The 22,272-nt window shown below is 34.5% G+C and overlaps 1 protein-coding gene across 2 annotated transcripts; it reads right to left on the reverse strand.

The window, feature by feature from the left end:
- Positions 1 to 5,517: 5,517 nt before the first annotated feature.
- Positions 5,518 to 17,596, reverse strand: LOC128981918 (uncharacterized). Of its 2 annotated transcripts, none has more exons than XM_054400911.1 (4): positions 17,483 to 17,596; positions 8,351 to 8,618; positions 7,328 to 7,997; positions 5,518 to 7,166 (listed from the first exon to the last, which is right to left on the reverse strand). In XM_054400911.1, the coding sequence occupies exons 1-4, from the start codon at positions 17,570 to 17,572 to the stop codon at positions 5,993 to 5,995; spliced, it is 2,202 nt and encodes a 733-aa protein (XP_054256886.1). In that variant the 5' UTR covers positions 17,573 to 17,596; the 3' UTR covers positions 5,518 to 5,992. The 2 variants fall into 2 exon arrangements, with proteins under 2 accessions (XP_054256886.1, XP_054256884.1); XM_054400909.1 differs by having other exon boundaries at positions 8,342 to 8,618.
- Positions 17,597 to 22,272: the final 4,676 nt, after the last annotated feature.

Consider the following 22,272-nt stretch of genomic DNA (forward strand, 5'->3'; position numbering starts at 1 on the left):
AGCTTGGGCATTAGAGTTGTGTATTGGATTATAGTGGCCTAGTAGACCCCGCCTGGTGATAACGCGCGTTGTGGGTTTTATTGGCAAGTCGTCGTGTAACTTACTGTGTTTTAGGCACTCTGGGCTTAACTATTGGATAGTTAGGACGCAGCCCGAGTTGCGTAGTCAGCAACGACCCCCTAGGAGTGTGGAGAATCGGCGTAGGCCTGGTAGTGATTATTGCACGTTTGTTTTGGTGACATGTTTTTGACTTGTTCACAGTGCCCGTGTATGAGCCAGTCCTATACCGGTTAGACCCGACTATTGGCCTAGTGGTTTCCCTGACCTTATCGCAGACCCTGGAACAATACCCAGCCATTGTAGGCTGAGCTATCCCCGGCAAACGGTTGCGACTGCACGCACTTGTAATATTATTTTCCCAGTGCAGAAAGTAGCGTCGCATCAGTACCTAATACCAAAAGGCTGTGAAGATACAACTGCAGCTCCCTGAATGGAGTTACATTTTGGATTGAACAAGAGTGATACCCTAACTGATACAAATCGCTGCAACTTTTATGGCTGAGATTGCAATATTTTTCAATTTGTAACTCAAAACAAACGAAAATAACCAACGTGAATTGTGAACTAATTAAACTGATCGACAAGATAAAAAGATGATATACCGTTAATATGTTGTCAACACCGCTGTCACCACCATCAGGATTAGTATAGAGTTTGTCCTCCACCACTTCTATACCGGAGGAGGACATCATAGTTGGCAGAAGGCAGGTTGTTGAAACTTGAATAGTAAAAAGATACTTTAAAGAGAATGGAGAGGTCTAGTTTAGTTGAAACCCAGAACATATTTTTTATTTGTTTACAAAATATAAATAAAAAACAAATAACAGGTGAACATATCATCTTATATATTTAAAAAAAATTGTTTTTCTTTTCCAAGTTCGTTTGACTCTGCTACCCGACTGATTTTATGATTGAGGTCTCAAATTGAAGGCATGCACGCACAGATTTACCATCAAGCATCGGCATATATTTATCTACAATCCCACTCGGCTTATACGTAAACAAAGTTTGCTCCCTATGCATTTTTATTGGAGTTAAATTTGGTTTCTCTGTTCGGAGTTCGTTTGTCTCATTTTAGAATTCTTACTTCAATTTAAGATGTATTTTACCAGTGATAATTATAATCCTATACATTTTGGTCTAAGAACTTTTAGTGAAATACCGGCTTTCATTTAAGCTATTAGTTATTCAAATCGGATGAGTTTCACGCAAAACGCAGGTGAAAAACCAACATAAATATTATTTTTCATAAATGTTTTCTATGATTAAAATTCAATAGCTCCAGTATGAAATAAACCCCTAAATATTGTATTATTCTAATCTTATCTCAGTTTAAACAGTAATAATTACGAGGACAGAGGTTTTAAAGTACAACGTTTAATGGTAATTTACATAAATGATTAAAAAGGTTACAAAAATTGTTCAGGGGTGGGGATTCGTGCTGGCTGAATCAAAAGATGTCGTTGATGCCCAATTTAAATTTTCAATAAGTACGGAAAGTTATAAATTAAATGATCTTTTAGAAACAATAAATAGGAAGGATTTTGATTTTAATGAATGGAGGTAAGTTGGGTGCAAATGGATGTTTTAGGAGTCTATAGTCTGAGTTAATAACTTAATAACTTAAATGGAATTTTCTCACCAATCTTCTATATTAATAATTTTCTTCTAAATAATGTAGGCCTAAATTCTTCTTTCTTCAGTTAACTTGATTTGGATAGTTTGCCAATACTTTATTTTATAATTTCACAATTTATTTCACAATTAATAGATTCTGTGTGTTCTTCTTGGATACGGTACCTTAACTGCACTGTCCATTGTTGTATTACATTTTTTTAAATATGGGGTTCACATAAATAAAAACACGGTTGAATTTTACTTGTAATCTTGAACCCAGATGCACTGTATTATAAATGGAGGAATTGTTTTGAATAATAATTTTGGATAAGCCAATGAATAAATTTTGATTATAAATTGTATATGTGTTGAGACAATATGGTTTTAATAATATTAACAATAAACATGAATAAATATTGCAAATATAACAAGATTGAGTTTGGAATTTAAATAAGGACTATATTTATAAACATTGAATTTTGAGTCATTATAAGTATTGTTCATGTTTTTATATATATATATATATATGTTTTAGACTGAAAATAATCAGTAAATTATAGGCTTTAATTTGAGCTATTGGTCGTTTTATACTGCATTACTCAATCAAAAATCATTAATTTGATCATTTTTCGGATATTATTTTTATTTTAACACTGCGAAGCAGCATGGGTCCTCTAGTCTATATAAATAAAATGAAGTTTTAAAAAGCACGACAGGGAAATTAATTGTACAGAAAAAAGGTAAATTATGTTAATGTATAATGAGTGGTGACTTTTGTCATATCAATTAAATTTAGTGGAATATTAACTAGATTAAGATATACTTTAGATAAATATTGTTAATGATAGATATTATGATTGATTAGATTTTACAAAATAAAAGAGATGAAAAACAATTGATGGTTTATTAACATGGTTGAGAACAAAACTGATAAAAAGTAAACAAGTAAGTAAATAGATCATAACAATTAATAAAACATATGATTTTATCCTCAAATGGCAGGCAGTAGAGAGTACACATAGAGTACTTCTAACATACTCCCCCCCCCCCCCCCCCAAATTGCAACAGGGAACTGGGCAATTGTATTCTGTGATAGGAAGAGGGCTTGGGTGTTCCAGTAGCTGTCTCCAGTGTTACCAAACGAATGAGGTTGTCAGGTCCGGGATTTTTGGCTGACTCTTTTAGTGGGAGTTGTACCAACGTATCTTCCTCTTTCAGTCATAGAGTGCGTCGGTTGAAAGTGTTCTTCACACTTTTGATTTTCAGGAGATAAAACCTGAACTGGATCTTTGGAAAAATCCTCATGTTCCCAAAACTTCTGAAGTAAATCATCTACTTTATTCTCCAGTAGGCAATGATACATTGGTGATTTATTGATGATAAATCCAATTGGTCCAGATAACACCCAACCAAAGATGGTTGATTGAGCGATAGGAGTTAGAGGCGGACCCTTGATAAGTCCAGGAAGAATGATACTTCCATAAACATCAGCTCCAAGTATCAAATCTACAGACCCAGGGGTCATGAAATTTTGATCAGCTAGTTGAAGCTTCTTGATATGATGCCAGTTAGATTTACCTGGTGTCATAGTAGGTAACTTAGCAGTGAGTTTTGGCAGAATATGAGCTGTTAACGGACAGATGAATTTTGTCATTAGATGGACTCCCAATGTTAAGGGACACTACTCCACGAGTAGTTGATGTTTGATTTCCTCCGATACCGATAAGAGAGAGTGAGGATGAGGAGCGTTCAATATGAATTGTCTGCACTAGATGCTCGCTGATAAAGGTAATTTCGGAGCCTTGGTCGATTATAGCTCTACACACAATGTTGGATAGTTAGTATGATTGATTAGATTTTACAAAATAAAAGAGATTAAAAACAATTGATGGTTTATTAACATGGTTGAGAACAAAACTGATAAAAAGTAAACAAGTAAGTAAATAGATCATAACAATTAATAAAACATATGATTTTATCCTCAAATGGCAGGCAGTAGAGAGTATACATAGAGTACTTCTAACAAATATAAACTACTAAAACTCTATTCTTGTAATTTTCGATATGGTAATTGAAGTTATCTAATGATAAACACCTTTTGTTTATTGTTGTAAGAAAGAGAACACCCCTCCTTAATTGTTGCACATTATGGGAATTTGTTTGTAATTCATAACCATTAATAATAATATTGAATCATAAAACTGTCATTATTTTGACTTTTTTTAGGAATTGATACCGCCAGTTTAAATTTACGTACTTGAGACAAAAATTCTTTCCTAGTTCAAATGTATTCATCTAGTGTATGTGGATGGGTCTTTCTCATGTTGTTTCCAATGAGAATCTCAATTTAAGCAATGCCCACTTCCCTTACAGCATTATATAGTAAAAAATGGCAGTTTTACTACTGTTTGCAGGTTATTCATTTAGTTAAATTGTATTGTTTCATATATATTTTATAGACTCTTCACGTTGCAATTCACAACATTTGTCAAAGTGTCAGAAGTCAACAGAACGACAACTTGTGTCTTAAAATAACAGTACAGTGTATCGAAGAGTATATACTTGTAAGATAGAGTAAAAACCCAGCCAAATTAATGAACGAGATGTTGCCACTTCGGATAGAATTTTGCACACTTAGTCAATGCTAGGAATTTAAAATCTAAAACCATTCAAAGAGATCGACAACAGTAGTTGTTTGTGATTATATTGCCACAATCTTAAAATCTAAAACTATATACACAAGAATATATAATAAACAATAATTGTTTTCTGAACCTGATCTACATCACAGTATGAGATTCATATCGTCATCTGCTTCTTTGTGTTTTGGTTAGTCAAGCCGGACTATTGTTGTTGTAAGAAAGAGAACACCCCTCCTTAATTGTTGCACATTATGGGAATTTGTTTGTAATTCATAACCATTAATAATAATATTGAATCATAAAACTGTCATTATTTTGACTTTTTTTAGGAATTGATACCGCCAGTTTAAATTTACGTACTTGAGACAAAAATTCTTTCCTAGTTCAAATGTATTATAATGTATCGTAATGCTATAATATTCCTGATCATAAATCTAGACTGAGCTTATTATCACTATTCGCCCAGCAGCGATAATGCTTGATGGCTTAGCTTATTTAGCGATTGATTTACATGTTTCATGATGGTTTTAGATTAAGTAATGTTGTTACACGTCGTTTTACTGTACCCATAAAATTTAGAGTACTCTGGCTAAACGGATGTTTACCTATTTTATGTTGTTTTACCCTCTTGCATGGATAAATGTCTAGATTATGGTTGTCAAGCCCAACACAATTCAACTAAGTTGGTAAGGTCACTTGGTAAAACTATTTGGAGGGATGGTTGTTTCTATAAGACTAACTGATGAAGTAGCAGAGATGTTAATAGAGCAACCCGATATCGTCTTGCAAGAATGAGAATGCTCTTTTCTTTTTAAATATTAATATGGATCATAAAACAATTGTTGAACGTATTAAGCTACATACAGCTATGATGTAATCTGTAGAAGTTGCTCCGAAAATACTTGTTCTTTTATTGACTTAACTGCTTAAAAGGAAAGAGACATCATGCCATATGCCAGGGTACAAAAGTTAGAATTCTTTTTAACGGAGATGTTTAACTCAATTTCATGTTGTAAAAAGCATGTTGTTCATTTCATTGTTGAGCCTTCTTGCAGATTATTAGGATAACTCCTAGTAGGGTAAATTTAGAGTAAAACTTCCTGGAAAGCTTTTAGTATTTAGAATGCAAAACCTTGGATAACCTTCTCAGCTCTAATAGTTAATAGATTTGTTATGGGTTTAAATTATTAAAAACAAATATTTTCATACAAAATTGTATTAAAAATTCAATACATATATACAATACTAAAATAACTTATGTACAATCGCCATCAATTGACACTTTCATATATTAAACACCTGGTACAATGGTAGGCCTATATCACAATATAAGACTTGGCACAACACGTACAATTATAGCACAAACTACAAAAATTTTTGCAAATGGTCACTAAATTGTACCAATCTCAGGTATTAAATATTTGAAAGTTCACTAATGAGGGAAGAGTAGTCCTATATTTGACTTAGAACACTACTTTACAACCAAGGGTAAAGACAGTACACGAATACATCATAACAAGGAGTTATTGTATAAATTAGAGTAGGCTATCTAGCGTTATTAATACTGGTCATGAGAACAAATTGGTCAAGTAATAATGGTAACACATGTTTAGTTAAGCGCTTCGTTTGAATCGTAATGCTATAATATTCCTGATCATAAATCTAGACTGAGCTTATTTTCCTGGTTTAGGGTATGAGTAACCAGCTGAACCTCCTTGGGAGTATCCACCACTACCGGCGCCTCCCGCTCCACCAGCACCTCCATAGCCACCGGCACCACCAGCACCTCCTCTACTTCCGTAGCCACCGGAGCCACCGGCTCCTGCTCCGCCGTATCCTCCGGCACCACCAGCGCCACCCTTGCTACCGTATCCTCCGGCACCACCAGCGCCACTGGCTCCTGCTCCACCATATCCTCCAGCGCCACCGGCTCCTGCTCCACCGTATCCTCCAGCACCACCGGCGCCTCCCTTGCTACCGTATCCTCCAGCGCCACCAGCTCCGGCACCACCGTATCCTCCAGCGCCTCCAGCTCCACCGGCACCTCCCTTGCTACCGTATCCTCCAGCGCCACCGGCTCCTGCTCCACCGTATCCTCCAGCACCACCGGCTCCTGCTCCACCGTATCCTCCAGCACCACCGGCTCCTGCTCCACCGTATCCTCCAGCACCACTGGCACCACCCTTGCTACCGTATCCACCGGCACCACCAGCGCCACCGGCTCCTGCTCCACCATATCCTCCAGCGCCACCGGCTCCTGCTCCACCATATCCTCCAGCGCCACCGGCTCCTGCTCCACCATATCCTCCAGCGCCACCGGCTCCTGCTCCACCGTATCCTCCGGCACCGCCGGCGCCTCCCTTGCTACCGTATCCTCCAGCGCCACCAGCTCCAGAACCACCGTATCCTCCAGCCCCACCAGCTCCAGCTCCACCGTATCCTCCAGCACCACTGCCTCCAGATCCACCGTATCCTCCGGCACCACCAGCACCTCCCTTGCTACCATAGCCTCCAGCTCCACCAGCTCCAGCACCACCGTATCCACCAGCGCCTCCAGCACCAGCACCAACTCCGGTGTAGCTTCCGTCATCGTAAATTCCAGCAGCTTCATCAGCGGCGTTCTTTGCTAGAGCGTTCTGAATCTCTTGGGGAATTGGAGGAGGTGTTGGCAGATGTGCTCCTTGTGGAACGAATCCATTCTCATCAGCGGTGTAATAGACTTGGATTTGCTGTCCGTCGGGCGATGTGTAAGAGAATGAACCTTGGGCGGCCTCACCAGGTCCTTCAGGAGCGTCTTGCTTCAGGTATCCATCTTCTTGAGCCTTTATTCCATTGCCAGTCTCATAGCTGAAACATAATTAAACTATGAGCTATATTTTAGAAAAAAAACTTGACAAATCTAACGATATGGTTTTTAGGTGACTTAAAATTAATGCGTTATAACAAACGAATAAAGTTCCAACATTGTAATAAGTGAGTTTTTATAGGATACTATTTATCACACTTGCCTCCAAGAGTAAGAGCCGTCACCCTGGTTGGGACTGTTTTGGTAAGAGATGATAGGAATAACAGGTCCAGAAGCTGCACCAGCACCTCCAGCTCCACCGTAGCCTCCAGCTCCAGCACCGCCGTATCCTCCAGCTCCAGCGCCACCACCGTATCCTCCAGCTCCGGCACCACCAGCGGATCCACCGTAGCCTCCAGCTCCAGCACCTCCAGATGATCCTCCGTATCCACCGGCTCCTCCTCTACCACCAGCGGAACCACCGTATCCTCCAGCTCCAGCTCCACCTGCGGCTCCACCATAGCCTCCGGCTCCAGCACCTCCAGATGATCCACCGTATCCACCGGCTCCTCCTCTACCACCAGCGGAACCACCGTATCCTCCAGCTCCAGATCCACCAGCAGCTCCACCATAGCCTCCAGCTCCAGCACCACCAGCTGATCCACCGTACCCTCCAGCTCCTGCGCCACCAGCGGCTCCACCGTATCCACCAGCTCCTCCTCGACCTCCAGCTGATCCGCCGTAGCCTCCAGCTCCAGCGCCACCAGCTGATCCGCCATATCCACCAGCGCCTCCTCGACCTCCAGCTGATCCACCGTAGCCTCCAGCTCCAGCGCCACCAGCTGATCCGCCATACCCACCAGCGCCTCCTGCACCACCGGTACCACCATAACCTAAAACACGAAATTATAGAATTTTAACTAAATCTTGGAATTTACCTTTTTAAGATTTAATTGAATTAGTATTTATAAATATAAAAGTTATATTTATAATCTATTAAGAGAATGGGTAAAACATATGAAGTTTTTTTAAATACCTTCTAGTTGATTTATTGTCAAATAGATGATCAATTGCAAATCAGATAATACCATTGATAAGATTTAGAAACGAGATACACTAACTCTTTTGTGCTGACAAAACTGCATTTTTATTTAGTCGATACTTGGGCTTATAAATGGTGCTAAGTCAAATTTCATCAATACAAACTTTAGTGAGTCTAGTTGTAAATTATTCCTACCACCAGCACCTCCTTTGCTTCCAGCGCCTCCATAGCCTCCAGCTCCAGCACCACTAGCGCCACCGTAGCCTCCAGCTCCAGCACCACTAGCGCCACCGTAGCCTCCAGCTCCAGCACCACTAGCGCCACCGTATCCTCCAGCTCCGGTACCCGCGAAGGGTGCCGCGATTCCTCCCTGGCCCCCAGTACCACCGGAGAATGCTGCTCCGGCGGGGGGTAGGTATGAGTTATCTAGTCGTGCGGCTGTAGCCACGCCGGCTAGTAAGACGACCACTGCCTGCAAACAAAAATTTTAAATAATTTAATGATGAAGAAATCTACAATGTACAAAAGAAACTTCAGTGTATTACCTGAATTGTTTAAATTCTTTGAACTGACAGTAAACTACCAAAGTGGCAATTCTAAAATCGTTGAGTATATTTTTTTCTTTTGCATTACAAGACATCCGATAATCAATAGTCAATGATTCTTCATTTAAACCATTCATGGTAGTTTAGTGGGGCTAGTAAGCCAGAGATTTCTGATTCGACACCAGCCACCTATTTTGTTTTACCTCTACGTTTGCTTAAGACTGCCATATTGTAAATTTACCACAACGATCCTCTACTTTCAGAGGCCAGTAGTCACTGGGCAAATGAGAAGAAAGAAAAACCATCGATGATTACTGATTTGTGTCGTTAACTTAAAAACACTACACAATCAAATTGTCTGGGTACTTAGGTTGTCATAAAGCTTGTTTTCTAGATCTTAAATTTCTAGTTAGATGTAAGCAGGGTAAATATTTATTATAGATTCCACTACGCTATCAATAATTTATTACGTATTTAAAAAATCGATTTGAGTTAATAACTAATGAATAAATGCAAATTAAGTATTAAAACACAAGTTCGTGTATAAGTGTAGAATAATATAATACCAAACGACGGGTGAACTATCAGATTCTAATATACATTCTGAATATGTAAGCGCAAAATTAGGAAATATTTTTTGAGGCATTCAAGCAATTTAACAACGGATACTTATCTAAATAGTATTATTCCAAAAAGTTTACTTTGTGGATTTGCTTAAAAAGAGTCAATACAAACACTGTATGTATCTAATGAAACGGATAAGTACGTCTATGGACTTAACAACATAATCACTAAACGGTAATTATCACCAGTGCTGATATGAGGGGTCGTTAGATTCCTCGAGCATTAGAGGCAATTAAGAAGTTCGTGTTTAGTTAGCAAATGTTTCCATCAGTGAGAATGTAATGGCCTCACCTTTGATTGTTACAGCTATTTAATTGCCAATTATTCAGCTGAGACATGGATTGCATGCTTCAATGACGAAATAATAAAGATATTTCACGGTTAGCTAATGAAGACGCTTCGTGAATAACTCGTGAGATCGACCGAGAGGAGAAGCTATTGTAAGTTGAAAACCATGTGGGCTAAAACATGTTTGTTTTACTAAGCTTAAAATTATAGGCCTAAACCGCTGAGTTTCTACTTACCGATATTCTCGTATTGATCAAGGGGGTGTGCAGTGAGTAAAAAGGCATTTAAAATAGTTAAATTGAAATCAAAACAATCAGAAAATATCTATCAAGGCAATGGAATGTCTCAAATTTAGATTATCGTCCAACACCTATATGGGATGTTAATTGAAATTTCATTATAGCTTTAATCAATGGGGGTTGTAAGAAAATGTCTAGATATGTGTTTCACAAATTATATATCTTAATTCAAACTCACATTTCAATTGTCATTCCGTCCTAAAACACTAAAACTTTAACAAATAATTTAAGGTTTTAGACTCTTTTAGTTTTACAGCTACCACATATTTGTTAGATGAAACTATACTACCATTTAAACAATGAAATTCAAAATAAATTATTTGATGATTATTAAAGCTATATATAAAGCAAAAACAATTATACTTGTCTCAACAAAACCCCACCAGAACATTGTGAATTTTAATAATTTACCTTATAATCCGTAGCTATTCAACTTTACCACTACTTCAACTACTTGACAAAAATGCAAAAAAAAAAACTGACGGTTGCAATTTCTTATTTCAGCATTGGCAAGCAGGGACAATTGACAATATACTGGTGTAAACTTGCAAGTTCTTCAGCTCTCGGCTCACTTGTGCAACCTCCCATGACAGGCAAGTATCACACGGGCTGTGTGAAGGTACGACATTACAGTATTGCAACTATAACCCCATTACCATTGATGTACAACGACTAGTTTGTTACGCACGCTACATAGTGGGGAGGGGGAACCGAACAATTCCTGATAACAGGAGCAAACGCATAAACATTAAAACGACTTAATAAGCCTAGAATGTGTCTAGGCCATGCACTTAAATGAAAAGGAAATAAAACAATTTATAACATGTACAACATCTGTAACATGTGATGTGAGATATTTTTGGCGGGAACGTATTTTTCTCGTAGAATTATTAAACCCAGGAAAGGTAACTGTAATTAAAAATATAATTCGTCTTATTTGGGAAAGCATTACACTGCAGAGAGGTTTCAAAAAACTAGTATATGGAGTTTTAAAGGGAAAGCTTGAACACCTTACATAATATTTTGAGCATGCAGTGAATTGAACTTATCCTGTTTGCATCTTGGACCGAGATAATAGCTACTTTCCTTACAATCCAAACTATTCGTATGCAAATTTGTTGTATTTACCACATATCAACATGGAGTAAACACTTGGAGTAAAAAACAAAGGACGGTACTAATTTATATTAACTGTTAAGCTTATTGAATCACTAGACAATACTGTTATTCAAAGACAGATTTTACCAATTACAAATTATAAAATCCCACATGTTCACAAAGTTAAAGAATCTACGTTACTCAAACACAGATAAAAACACAGCTATGACGAACTAAAATCCCTATACTATTTTCGCAAGTCCACTAATAAGCATAGTAACACTAAAAGTAAAACTGATCCCATAAAAATGAACGGACCTAGTGCACTTCCTTGCGAAACTCCCCTGGAGCACTCCTGCATTGCCTCACGTAGCGTCATCCTAGCTCTCCCCCACAATTAGTGACGTCATTGATACAGGATCACCTCAAACACGGCTTCGCGTGGCGAACGAACACAAGATTGCATGCCATCCACTTAGGGATGTCTCCAAGGCTAGCTAATGTTATAATTGGAAAATTGGATACTAAAAGTGGATAGATTGTCGATGAATACATGTTTAGTCTTTGGTCGTTTGTTCTGTGGTCATTTTCTATTTCAGTCTGATTTAGGTACAGAGTCTTTTAAGGTATACAATTTAATATAGTAATAGATAAATGGTGCGATTCAATGTGTTCAACTACTTTCCTATTTAGGCGTAAGCGTTTTAAAATTATACGTCTTTTTAAATACAATTGATTATTTCTATATAGCTGTAACTGCACCACTATAATTATATATTGGGCTGACCGTTTTTTACACGAATAAGGGATGGATAAAAAATGGAGTCAGACCCCTAAGATAGTTTTCTAATAAGAAATTAATCTGTTTCTTTAGCCAGTGTCATTTATCAAAATAATGATCAATTAAGGGATCCCTTACTAACTTTATAAAAATAATATTTAAAACCATTCAATATTAAACAGTATTGTACTCACGTTCATAAATCTGTGTTTACAATCGACTTCAAAATTTATGTAAATTAAAATAGGGTTTAAAACCTTCCTGCAATGTGGTCTTTATAACTGAATCAATGTTTTTAGTCCGCGTTTAATTTTTGTCTCATTTGGGTCAAAATGGTTCATGAACATAATGGAGATATAAAAGCAGGTATTAAATACTTTTCAGAACTTGAGGTTTTTACGACAATCGCAAAAACGAAATACACAAAAATAAATTGTTTTCTATTAAATGCCAAGAATAAAAAACTGTACTCTTAAAAGTTTCGTGAATAAAATTAAAATGTAAAGTAGCTAAACCTTTTCGACAGAGAATTTCATGTTCAAATCTATACTTATTTAATACGCAAGCAGATTTTTTGTGACAACTACTCCTCCGAAACTACTGAACCAATTGTCATGTTTTTGGTGTCATTGGAAAGAGCGTAACGTGAAGTTGTGCAGGAAACTTTCTTTTTAGGGAAATAATGAGAGAGTGAGGCCCTGGAGCCCTTTAAAGTTTTGTATTTCTCCATAAGATTAACATTGGAAACAAAAATTGTTATGAAACTTCAGCTGTTGTCAGAAATCAAAAGTGAGAAGAAGAGCATATGTTAATTGTAAACAGTCAATAAGTTTGCTAATTTAACAAGTTTGCTAAAGATATTTGCTGACTTGGTTGAAATTCGTTTTAAAATAACGAATTGCTCGAATTCGAGCAACAGGGACACTAGTTATTTTAAAATGGTAACTATTACCACTAACTGCAACTAACCACTTTGCAGCAATCTTTTAAAACCCCAAAGGAATTAAGAACAAATTTGTATACACATTTTATGTCGAGTTAATTTTATGCTTCATTATTTTCGTTCAATATTTCACAACATTTACGATATTACCTTAATTTTAAATCAATCGAGAGAAATGTGAGGTCAAAAGTGAAGTAAATAAATTTGACTGCTTACACACAAATCATTTGATCTCGTACATTAAATTATTTTTAACACACTGTATGAATGTTAAACTAGCTGTAGGTTTGGATTCCAAGACTCGTGTAAGGATTTGCATTAATGGTCAAACAGTTGCTGTCTAGTAGCTTTTCACGCAAAATTTACCGCACAATTTCATCTCCATCTCCAGCGTATTGAGATGTGTGTCTAGATAGAACCAATTCTAAAGGTCAGTGATTTAGCCCGTGATTTTGTGGTTAGCATAGGTCGCCTCCGATGTTGGTTAGAAGCTGTCATTACTGAGTGGGATTTCACAAACCTTATCTCAGCAGTTGGATAAAACCGCAGCGATTCTTACTTGTGTAGCCAGAAACTAAATATGGTAACGTTATGTATGTTCAAAGAATTATGCAAGGTATTTAAGCCCTTAACATTATAATGTATAACCGGTTGAGTATTTATACAGTTTTATATCCTCTGATTTGGTAATTAAGTTTTTTTTTATTTTGCTCCTTTGATTTGATTTTTTTTTGTCTGGTTAATTAAATAAATCTGAATGCCGATTTGAATATGTGATTAACTTATTTTAGAAAAGTGAAAATAATTTAATTTTTACTAAGTTAACTGGAGAAATGTTATTTTTAATAAAAAAATACAGTTTGAATCCATAACATTGTTCATTGTGATTTATTGACTGAATTAAAATGCATTTTAGACCAATACTGGATTCAACATATTTCCTCTAATATTAAACGAGCTAAAAGTATTAACATTAAAGATATGAATTAATATAGTTAAATAATTTGTATTTAGTTTGATTTTTCACCTAATTTTAATCATTCGAATATAACAACAATTATGGCTCCCTTTACTGCAATTTACCATCGTTTTTTTTTTTTTTTTTGGAACTAACGTTAATATTTGGTTTTTATATTTTAAATACGGACGTGTTCTCTTTGTATTAGCTGACATGATCTTTTATAAGGATATTTTGGCTCAATAGGAGGAAATAGTTTTTTTTTATAAATACATTCCTGAAAGTTAAACTTTAAATGAAATAGACCTAAGTAGTTTAAAATGTGATTTTTTCTTTGTCGTATCAGTGAGTAAAATTATAAAAAATATTCTTTCTGTTTTTTAAGCCGAACTATTTTTCAATTCCTTCTTAAAAGCACATTAATCAGTTATTCGACGTTCTATTTATTTTGAGCCTAATCACTCAATAAAACATTGTAATTACTTTATATTTTACGTTATTATTTCAAGTTTATCTATAGCCATAAAACTACAATAAAAAGTATGTTATAATCTAATTCACTGAACAAAAACCAATCAACTTGCACAAATTTGGCAGATCAATATAATAGTCTACTACCATTAACATCGAATTACGAGTAACTGGTTGCAAACAAACAGCTGATCCCGTAACAGCTGACGGAGTGGTGTTTTGGAGGGAATGTGGACCATCTGATGACCCCGCGGTAACCACCATCCTTCAGTGACCCGCACGTCTCGGCCTACAGCCTAGTGTTACAAGTCTCAGACCTACTTTCTTGAAATAAATGGAACCGTGCATATATAGTTTTGCTTAATGCAACCCAAAATGTTAAGCCGTGATCTTTATTGAGTATTTGTTTATATGTTAATCACATTATGTCCGAATATTTCACCAAATTTCGGTTTCAATAAAAATGTAAGACTGCATTTAGTTTATAAGAATAGTTTAGATTTCCTGATATAGTATTTATAAAATAGGCAAAGTATGATGAGTTAAGATTTGACTGCCAAAATATTTCTTTACTAGTTATGAATAAAATCCACATTGGGGATTTCAGTTATCGTATTGCCGTGCTTTGAAAATACGTAACAAGTAGCCTAAGTTTGAAGGCAAAAATTGAATTTTTGTTTACTTCTTAAAATTTTAAATACTTTAAATTTAAGTTTTGAGCTAGTTTTATACTTATATCAAGTGTCCAAATTAAGTTTTAATTTGTGTTTTTGTTGTTTGGTATTCACGAGTAGCTAATAAAACGCATAATATTGATTTATACATGTAAATTACAACAAAACGCAATACAGTAATCTAGGATTATTTATCAAAATATATTTTTTCTTAATATACAAACTTTTTCTTACGTGACGAATATTTAAATATTTTAACACACCATTGTTGTTCCGATTCCTTAATCTTAATCCCAATAACCTTATACACAACGACCCCCTTAACAGTCCTGCCCTTAAACCGAACTGAAGCTACAGCTCATTATGGGTTTCACACGGTCACTGGTCACTGGTCACTGGTCGTACATCATCATATCGTGATCGCCCCAGTTCCTCCCCAGCTTCCTCATATACTGACATATTGCACAATCTCTACGTGGGAATGTGCATTTGCCTTAGGCCCAGTATTGTTTACAGTTTAGTTCACTAACCTCTCGTTTGGTCCATTGATTTTTTGTAGCTTTTATGACGTAATAGGGTTTGACTGTGTGTAAAAAGACGTCTCAGTTTTTATGTTTTAAAATACCTTCATAAGTAATGTAAAATTATAAGTTCTTTTTTTATAACTATCTTGAAGTTTCAACACGATAAAATCTGTCAGAAAATGTTTAATATTGCATATTTATTTAATATTTTAATTACCAGATAAACGTATTATTTACATATTATTTTTTTACTAGTGTACATGTTGCTCGAATTCGAGCAATTGTAAAGTAATACAGGATTTGCAAACCAATAACAATCATACTTAGCTATCAACATTTCAACAAAAACACACCTACCTTCCCTGTAGCAGCAAACCTAAGTACTCATATTAAAATTAACTTAATGTTATTTAAATAGGAAAAAATGACCATTTTAAGGGAATAATTAATCTTTGTATTAATTAAGCCAGGTAAATGGAAATTCGCTTAGTCTGAAGGTTTGCTGCGGATACACAATTTTAATAACAGCAAAGATTGAAGAATCTGAATTAGGTATTACTTATATCAATGAATTTATCTAACAATTATTTCCTGTAAAATATTATTACAGCAGTTCAAAAATATTGAAACAAACTCGATCAACAAATGATGTTGAAAGAATTCCATACTAATGACATTAACATGTAGTATGACCATTTAATCAATGTTAAATGTTTACATTCAGGTATAGACAAAAATTATTCGGGTGAGTGACATATTTGATTAATGTTTATGATCCCTACCGTTCCTGTTCTAATAATCATGCAGTATTTAATATGTTTGAACCAGCTGTGTGGAATTGTGAAATCAAAATTAATTTGACAGTTAGTTCTGCTTGTTTACATGTTTTAATTTTGTGGGTTTGTTCTTTGTTACCATGGATACCATCAATAAATATTTCACTCTTAATTTCTCACAACAGCTGGAGTTCCATAACAAATTTTGTTTCCCATGTTAATCTTATGGATAAATACGAAACTTTAAAGGGCCCCAGGGCCTCACTCTCTAATTATTTCCTTAAAAAGAAAGTTTCCTGCACAACTTCACGTTACGCTCTTTCCAATGACACCAAAAACATGTCAATTGGTTCAGTAGTTTCGGATGAGTAATTGTCACAAAAATCCTGCTTGCGTATTAAATAAGTATAGATTTGCAAAAATGCTTAAATATAATGCTAATAAAAATTAAAAATTATTATAAATATTAAAAATATGAATTATTATAAATGCTTATAGCAATTTAATGACCCAAATACTCCTTTACAAAGTCAATCTAAATTACCGATAAAAAAGCTATGTAAAAAAAAAATCTAACTGTGTATGTTTGTTACACAGTTTATAACATCAATGTAACAATCAATGTAGACAATTATAAAGTAAATTAATCAGCAAACGAATAATGCAGTTTAAACTTCAAGAAATTCCACAAAGCTCTGAACGGATACCCAAAATGACTTTATGAAGTTTATGTAATTTTAATATGTTTCTTTGCCTCGAATACTCATAATAAAAAACCCCAAGTTGCTGTAAAGCAATGACCAAAGACCAACGTAAGACAAACCAAAGTTTTATACTTCTAAACGTAATCTCAAACCAGGCAAATGTGGGTTTAAGTAAACATTAAAAGCATATAAACATGCATACATTTATATCCTTAAAAAATAATCAATATTATTCAAGCAATAAAAGTATACACGCCTAATATTTTTCTAAATTTTGGTATATTTAAAATTTCCACGTTGACATTTATTTGTTATTCAAACTTTATGTATATAAAAATATGTTAATAGTTGCAATTATGACTCTACCAAAGTCCCTATAAATGTGTAAAACCATTTTGACATGTTTTTAAATCTAATCTGTAAGCATTGAATCCAATCTGAAAACTAAAAAAAGATTTAATTGAAGTAATTACCGAAATTATCCTTTAGGAAATAGCAAATTAATATTATTTATAAAATATTTATGTAAATTACACTATTGTTAAAATTGGCAATTAGATTTCAACCGATTGCCTAATGTCTATCCTACTAAAATATGTTCATGACCCAATAAAAAATAAATTCACTGTAAAAAAGTAATGAATGACCTACCGTCTTCCAGTGCATGTTGTCTAACCAATGAGAACTCGAGGAGAGGTGGCGAACTTCTGACAAGCCGGGGCTTATATACAGATACTTCATACCTTTCCCCACCCGGCTACACTCCTAATTGACGCTACAGATACACTCAAGTAGTCTGGTCATCCATGACGTCACGGGATCACCTGATTCGCCAGTCAGCTGATCTGATGGGATCACCTGTTGTTATCCCGCCGTCCTGCGAGCAGCAACTGTTGTTTTCTCCTGTATCCACACTTGAGTGAGGTTATGTTCTTGTGTTGGCTATGCTACTACGGCGTGTTTTCTTTTTGTGGAGTGGCGTGTTTTTACGGTTGTATTGTGATGTTGAGGGATAAATAGTTATTTTAAAGTCAATTTTCACATGGGTAGTCTGGACTTGGTTTTTGTCTATGCGTCGTATTAGGAATCATAATTGTATGAGTCTTTTTAAAAAATACACATATTTCGTGAGGATATTATTTCAAGATTTCTTTTTTTAGAACCGTTGCTTTGTAATTTAATTGCATATCAATAAGACAATAATAAGACAATAAGAATTTTATTGATTGTTAAGTAAATACAAAATACAATAGGTCTTGTCATTTTAAAATAGATTTTAAAATAAATTTACGGTTCTAAACATTTTCATATATATTTCATAAATTGTGAACTTACTCAATTCTAGTTATTTTTTTGTAATGTACAAAGCTACACGACTATGTTCCGATGTACTTCAGGAGATATCCAATGGATTTACTTTTGATTCAGTAAGAGAAGCTATCGTTTTGTATTGATTTACGTGTTTCGGATTTCGGCACAGCTAGCTGTGTTTACCATACGCATTTCAGGTCAAAATTCGTTATCTGCTCTCAACTCTATTTGTTCTAATTACACGTCTGTAACTAATTGAATATTATTAAAATAAATGATAAAAAAAACAATATTTAGAATGGTTTTTTAAACGCATGCTAAATAAATTTGGATTGGATCGGTTGGTCAAGTTGGTCTATGAGTACATCAATTATAATGAAACTGTTCTAAACAAAGCTAACCTAACCACATGGGGGTTCTATTTGGTTGATAATCCTAAATTTAATTGGTGTGTCTAGCCAATCTTACAACACATATTTTTTTTTATTCATTCAGAAAAAACTACCCGTTTATTCAATTACAAAATCATTCCCAAAATCATATAAGCAATAACCCAAAGACTATTATATAGATATAAAGTCAAGGATATTAGCTTACAGAATAAATCCTCATTGAACGATCGAATAAAAGGAATAATAATCACAGAGACAATTAACTCTTAATTTACCATTTTATTTATAAAACTTACAAAACCTTTTTAGCTATATATTTTCAATTTTGAATGGATAGATAATATATCAAAGAATACGAGTTCTTACTGACAAGGCATTCCAAAAAGCAATCAAAACTAACCCTACAGCCCTGATGTATACACTAATTCATGTATACATAGTTTCTCTCCGTGGATAAAATTATTGGCAAAATCGTATTGGGAAAAATCAGTTGGTTTTTTTGTCATTAATTAAGCTATGATTTTTACCAACGTAAGTTTACCAAACGACAAAATAGTCTTCGAACTTAACACACCATCGCATGATTAAAACTGTTTTGTTGTAACTAGGGCAAGTGTATATAAAGTTATATTGGTCCATATGAATTTATGTCAAGTTATCGTTGTTTAGCTAAAAAGTTAAGTTTATAAGTCACTTATATTTGAAATTAAAATCTAAAATAAATTAATTCTTTAATAACCTAAATTCGTTATGTACAATGTGTTTTATGTAGGCAGGCATGGGAGCAATAGTTAATTAAATAGAACAAAACCTTAACTACAACATATCAAATTTGTTCTGACACATTTTACTTAAACAGTATTATATTTTCATAATCGTGAATGCAAAAATGTAAATTTTTGATTTAGGTACTTGATTTAATTATACCTACCTCAATGTGATATGTTTTAGTAAAAGATTAACTATACCTTCTTAATATACAACCAATATAATAATAATATTTTTATTTATAAATAGTTTAATAGTTTTGTAAATCAAACAAAATTATATGACAAAGCAAATAATGTAATGATAACCGAAAATATAGAATGGTACATACTACGGTAATAATATTTGTCTAAAATATTGAAGCAGGCCAGTGAATAAACTTTTTTATTCTTACAGCATATTTTGTTAATGTAATAGTCACTTGTATTTTTAAGTATTTTTAACACACACATTTTGTTATTGTTACAGCTCTAAAATTCACAGATTAAAATAAGACAACGTCTTCTATTAGTTTTGAAAAGTTGTATTTTTCTAAGGTGGTGTCAACAACAATAGGAACAAAAATTATAATTTAATATTGAAACCACTCCTTCCCAGAATATAGTATAAACATGCCTACATTCTCCATACCACGTAATACTTTTGTAGATACCAAGGAATCCAGTCCGTTGCGCAGTGAGGCGTATTTTGGCATCAGATCACTGGAATTACGTATCTGTGAGACCATGAAACTGATGAGTTGGAAAATTACTTAGTTTATTCGAACATAATTCTACTGAACTTTGCGATGCAAGGTAAGGGGTGTTGAAAATATTCTTCTGACTCTTATAGTGGGCAAAATTACAATTTAGTGGTGGTACGAAAATGTGATAACCTTTCCAATTAAATTATTCAACTGAATAGCTACCTCATTGAATACGGATTTTGTATTTCCGTATGTAGAGACAAATGTAACATCCACCTTTCAAATTGAAAACACTACTTTTTTGTTTGATCGCCGTTTTTGGCTAAAACTCTTTTACATTACTGAACACTTCAATTTTGTCTTTTTTACTAACTATACAGCGACGCACATTCTCAAGATACATATTATAAGTATGATAGTTCAGAGCGAAGTGCATAGAATGGACTAAGACGATTCATACAGAAAATATTATAGTAATGACAGCACAATACTACCATTGACTATATAGTCAATTATAGCCTACTACTTAGCCGGTGTTAAACCTTAATTTATTTTTTCCAAAACTTGGAAAATCGATATGAGAGAATGCCATTCTCTTTAAGTATTATATATTTACTAGGCTAAAAGTGAATAAGGAATAATTATGGGAAAACACTTTAGGCAACATTAACGTTGCTTTATAAGCTAGGTATTTGCGAATAGAAACTGACTTAATGAACCGTTATCTATGATAATAAGGCAAGAGGTATTCATATTGTTTTCATGCTCGACAATAATCGATGTTTCCAGATTTTTTCCCATTTATTTTTTTAATATACAGTTCAAAATTAAATTGAACTATGACTATACTTCTAAAATAAATAAGCTTTGTATTTTTGATTCTTCCTGTATCTTTTCCCGCGCTGGCCACTCCAGAAAGCCAGGCAACAACCATTTTGCAAATCCTAGTCCCATTTGTCACAAATTTGCAATCACAACGCTCGGACCCCAGAAGAAACTAAGGCAATATCTATTGTCACGACTGAACAGAAGATCATACTGGGCAATAACAGAAATACTAACGACTTCGTGTCAACTGGTCCAGAACTGATCTGAGACAGTCCAGAAGTGGTCTGGGACTAGTCCAGCACTGTATAGAAACTGTCAGACAATGTCTTCACACAGGCATTGTACGTAGCTGCTGAACATCCACCTGACGAGATGGAGATCATAGATATTCTAATCAAGAGCAGTTGCAAACAGCATAGATATAGCTCGCACAAAATATTGTGTACATTTGTTGTTGATTGTTTGGATTAAGTATTTTGTTTAAAATTGTATTTAAAACAGCTTAGATGTATCTAATTTCTTCTCCCAGTACATTTAGGGAATTGTGGCTACAACATGTTACCTGCGGTTAGTTTAATCAAATTACTTTATCAATTAATGATCTAAGACAAATTTGTATTGAGATTTAAGAAATGGATAGTGATAACAGTTACTGTAATGGGGCAATATGTATTACACAATTAATTAACTATTTTCAGATTTTCAGGGATATTTATTGGTTGAATTTTGAGATAGCTGAGTAGACAAATAATAAAAGTGTTCCCCACAAAGTCAAAAGGCCACTGGCTTCAGAATAATATTAAAAGTATTATAGTAAACGCATTTATAATATTTCGAGACTCAACCTTTTTATCTTGATATTATCTTTGCTTTGAATCAATTATTTTTGCTAAGAACCGGCTATTTCCTAGTATGATTCTGCAAAATATCTATCACCTCCTTTATTCATCCTTCACTTACATAAGCCAAAAATTACTTTATATGGTGTATCTCCGACAAAACTTTTTATCATATTATAGAATTTATTTAGAAATAAAATCAAACTGCATGAGCTAAATCTGTAAAACTGTTTATTTTACATCATAGCACATAGAGTTTTATTTCAAAATGAATTTAATATTTATTTTTATTTAACCTATACTTAGAATGAATAATAGGAATTTAGAAAAAAATTCATAAAAAAAGCATTTCATTCTGTAAAGCTGACAGTTCTCAATGCAACAGCAATGAAGATGTATCGTCTTGAACGGTATTTCCGTTTGCCCTAGCTTCATGTTGCAATTAAGGTTGTGGTTGAATTATTACCAAAGTCTATCCAACCTTGCCTGTTTACCTTGGTGGCGAAGTGATAGGCCTTACCACATTCTTCGTATGGTTGGAAGTTTTGGAATACAAAAATTACATAAACATTTTTATTTTTCATTTACTTGACAATTTTGCCATGTATCAAATTGTTA

The sequence above is a fragment of the Macrosteles quadrilineatus genome, unplaced genomic scaffold (genome assembly GCF_028750875.1).
Source record: "Macrosteles quadrilineatus isolate MER2022 unplaced genomic scaffold, UCM_ALF_1.0 Scaffold_57__1_contigs__length_777910, whole genome shotgun sequence".
In the NCBI taxonomy this organism is placed as follows: Eukaryota; Metazoa; Arthropoda; class Insecta; order Hemiptera; family Cicadellidae; genus Macrosteles; species Macrosteles quadrilineatus.